The sequence below is a fragment of the Austrofundulus limnaeus genome, unplaced genomic scaffold (assembly GCF_001266775.1).
Source record: "Austrofundulus limnaeus strain Quisiro unplaced genomic scaffold, Austrofundulus_limnaeus-1.0 Scaffold413, whole genome shotgun sequence".
Taxonomy (NCBI): Eukaryota; Metazoa; Chordata; class Actinopteri; order Cyprinodontiformes; family Rivulidae; genus Austrofundulus; species Austrofundulus limnaeus.
The window spans coordinates 399,154-402,350 of NW_013952815.1; the positions used below are offsets into that span (position 1 = coordinate 399,154).

The window sequence follows — 3,197 nt, forward strand, 5'->3', positions numbered from 1 at the left end:
ACACACACACACACACACACACACACACACACACACACAGAGGGTCCGGTCAGTTTCTAAAAGTTTTCATTTTGAGGTATTTTTTAAAGAGTAAAAAAAGCTGTGAAGTCATTAAAACAAACAAACAAAAAAAAACTCATTCTGGAGAGGATTTTAAACTTAAATTAGGATTAAAAGCATCAGTTCCGACCTTCAGCAGGTACCGGTCTTGGATCTGCAGGCCGCAGCTCGCGCACTGGTTCTTGGCGGCTCCAGGAGGGGAGCAGAGACAGGAGGCCTCCGCGGGGCTGCACTCCCCGGACTCCTTCTTCACCTCCGGCTCGGACTGCTCCAGGAAAATAAAACCCCCATAAAAAAACACACAAAATTCACACAGTCAGCTGCGTAAAGTTCCTCACATTAGGAGAGTTTACTTCAAGAAGTGTGGCAGAAAAAAGATTTTAAAAATAATTCATCCTTTAAATGTGAATCTCCAAAAGCTTTTGCTTCACTTTTGTGGAAAAAGAAAGAGAAGGACAGAGAAATAAAAAAAAAAGAAAAAAAAAAGGACTTGAACCCAAAAACTGGTCCAGATGTTGATGACTCACCATATTCTGGTTCTGCTCGCTGCCTAATCGGAGAGGAGATCCAGTCCGCGCGCCGCGTTACGCATCTTCGCCACAACCCGAACTACATCCGGTCCAAAATAACYAATTATTACGGTTCCTCCAGCATTTAAACCCTGGCAACAAAAGAAAAAATTTTGATGCAATTAGAAAGAAAAAGAAAAGAAGGGGGGAAGAAAAAAGAAAAAGAAACGACACAGGATCGATCGTTGCTTTTGTGCGCAACGGAAGGCTGGATGTCGCAATCACGAGCGATGAAAAGAAAAGGGTGGCACTGCGTGCGCAATTAGCGGCGGATTGAAACGCCGCGCGCGAGGCAGCCCGAGTGTCAATTTCACCTGTCAATCATCGAGCAGGCAGCCGTGCCACCAAGCTAAGGGAGGAAGGAGCGGCGCGTCCTCATTTCAAAAACTGCATAATCGAAAATCGAAAAAAAAAAAATCTCCAAAGTGAAGAGGCTCAATTGGAGATCGGTCTATTCAGAAGAGACAATGTGCAGAAACTGCTGCTGATCTTCACTCAGAAAGGAGCCTGATTGTCTCCTCATCATGATGGACCCATTTAAACACTCCAAGGCTCCCCCGGGTGATTACAGCTGCATTCACAAAGTGCCAAAAAACGCGCGTTTGGGGGGCAATCTGGACCCCGTGTTGTCCTTCACGTCTCGAAATTAACTCGAATGCAAAGATTATGTTAATTACCAGCTAGGATATAAATATTGGAAGCGGGGGAATGAGACGAGGTGGCCTGTAAAAACAGATACTTCAGACGCAGGGAGGCTCCGAGAAGCAGCGCAGACATCGTTCAGCCGAAGTTCCTCCGGAGCATCACATGAAAAGGGTCCAAATAATCCCATGAAGGGGGGCTCCTTCACGCGCCGTCCTCCTCCTAATCTGCTCCAAACCGACTATAATCCAACACTTTTCCACGGCATGCCTCCCAGAACTGAGTCCCTCCTCCACCCTGTCAGGTCAGACAGGATGTGATGCTGAACATGTGGAGCCCTTCTTCACCCTCCTCTTCATCAGGAAACAAGACTTAGAACGAAACTCTCACTGAGGCGTTCAATTAAGAACCTGTCCTTGGTGCTGATTTAATCATGATAAACTTGTTATTTTTTCCACTAATGATGCAGCTTTGTTTCAGAGTACAACTTTTTTTAAATTTAATTTTAGTTATTGAGACAGATGGAAAAGAAACAGACACTGAGCTGAAATGTTTACAATGTTTGTTCCTGTTATTCAGACAAAATACAACTGAAAGTGGAAGTCAAACAGTTAATTTAACTCTTTAAACTGGAAGTGATTACATTTTGTAATAAATAGTTGAAGTTAAAAATAAATTATCTGAACATTTGCCATTCCTCCTTTTTTTTTGAAAAATAAATTGGAGCACATTGCAAGTTTTTCATTTWCCAAGCGTTGAAGGTGAGGTAAGGTGCTGACGAGGGAAGTCCTTAAGTCAACCATCGTTTGTCCTTTTTGGTTTTAAGAGCTTCGAAGAGCGTTTGAGCTCCATTTTTCCTGACACTAATCATCACAAAGATGCAAATCAGAGGATGCTTCAGAACAAAGGGTCGGTGCTGCAGGCCTGACTTAAAACTTTTCACCTCTGGGTGTTCAACAACCTGCAGCATCGTCTTAATAAGGACATAAAAGAGGAGATGAATGCGTCGTTTACTCTGTTCTGCTCACTATTAAGGGATGTCAGTGACTTTAAAACATGTTTAAGGCTGGACTTACCCAGTTTGGTGCCCTGGGCAAGATTTCAGGTGGTGCCTCCTTTGTGCAGTTTTCTATCACTTCCAATTAACATACATTCACATACCAAATTACATAGTTTTGTCTTTGAAATAATTTTTTATCTTTAGAAGCCAGATTGTCCAGTTAGAACTATGCAACAATATATTTAATTTGAAACAGAATACGAGAAAGACATTTGCTAACAGCAATGAGGAACACCATTACATGTTAATGAGCAGCTGTGGACTGAAGCAGTTCTAGGGGGGGTTTAGAGGTATTTACTCCCCCAGATAATTTTGCAAAAGATCTAATCAAAATTCTGCATTTTCCAGCTATTTGAAGAGCATTTGATTAAATCTTGGGGGATTAATAAAAGAACATAAAATCAATATTTTATGAAGGTAGATCACTGAAAACAAAGCAAATGAGTAACCCACAGAACAAATRACCTTTATAAATTTGAGTAACCTTAATCTATACAGGCAAAATCAGCTCTGATAAAAGTATAGTGTTMTAGTCTGCCACTTGTGGAAACCCCCTAAATCAGGGGTCTGCAACCTTTCTAATCAAAAGAGCCATTTCTGCTACTTGGCTCACTAATAAAATGTGTCCAGAGCCGAAAAACAAGCTACAACTGCAATTATCAACTGGTGGTCCATGGGCCTTTTCGAGGCCTTTTCGGGAACCTTTACAGCCAGTGGAGGTGACATTATAAAACTAAAAAAAATACTGTGAATTTTATRATTTACTATTATTTTTACACATCAGGACYAATYGAAAGACCAMATTCATGTAAACAAGAAAAATACTGTATATAGTTTATAACGAATTTCAGAAAAACTAGAACAAC

At 41.2% G+C, this 3,197-nt stretch overlaps 1 protein-coding gene across 1 annotated transcript in view; it reads right to left on the minus strand.

Annotated features, from left to right (window-relative positions):
- Nucleotides 1-1,989, minus strand: part of LOC106528923 (LIM/homeobox protein Lhx6) — a gene marked incomplete in the record, with an annotated part of 7,351 nt that extends 5,362 nt beyond the window's left edge. The window contains 3 exon segments of the mRNA XM_014024207.1: nt 191-328; nt 588-721; nt 1,307-1,989. Coding sequence (XP_013879661.1) covers nt 191-328; nt 588-590 — 141 coding nt within the window.
- Between the last annotated feature and the right edge of the window lie 1,208 nt (nt 1,990-3,197).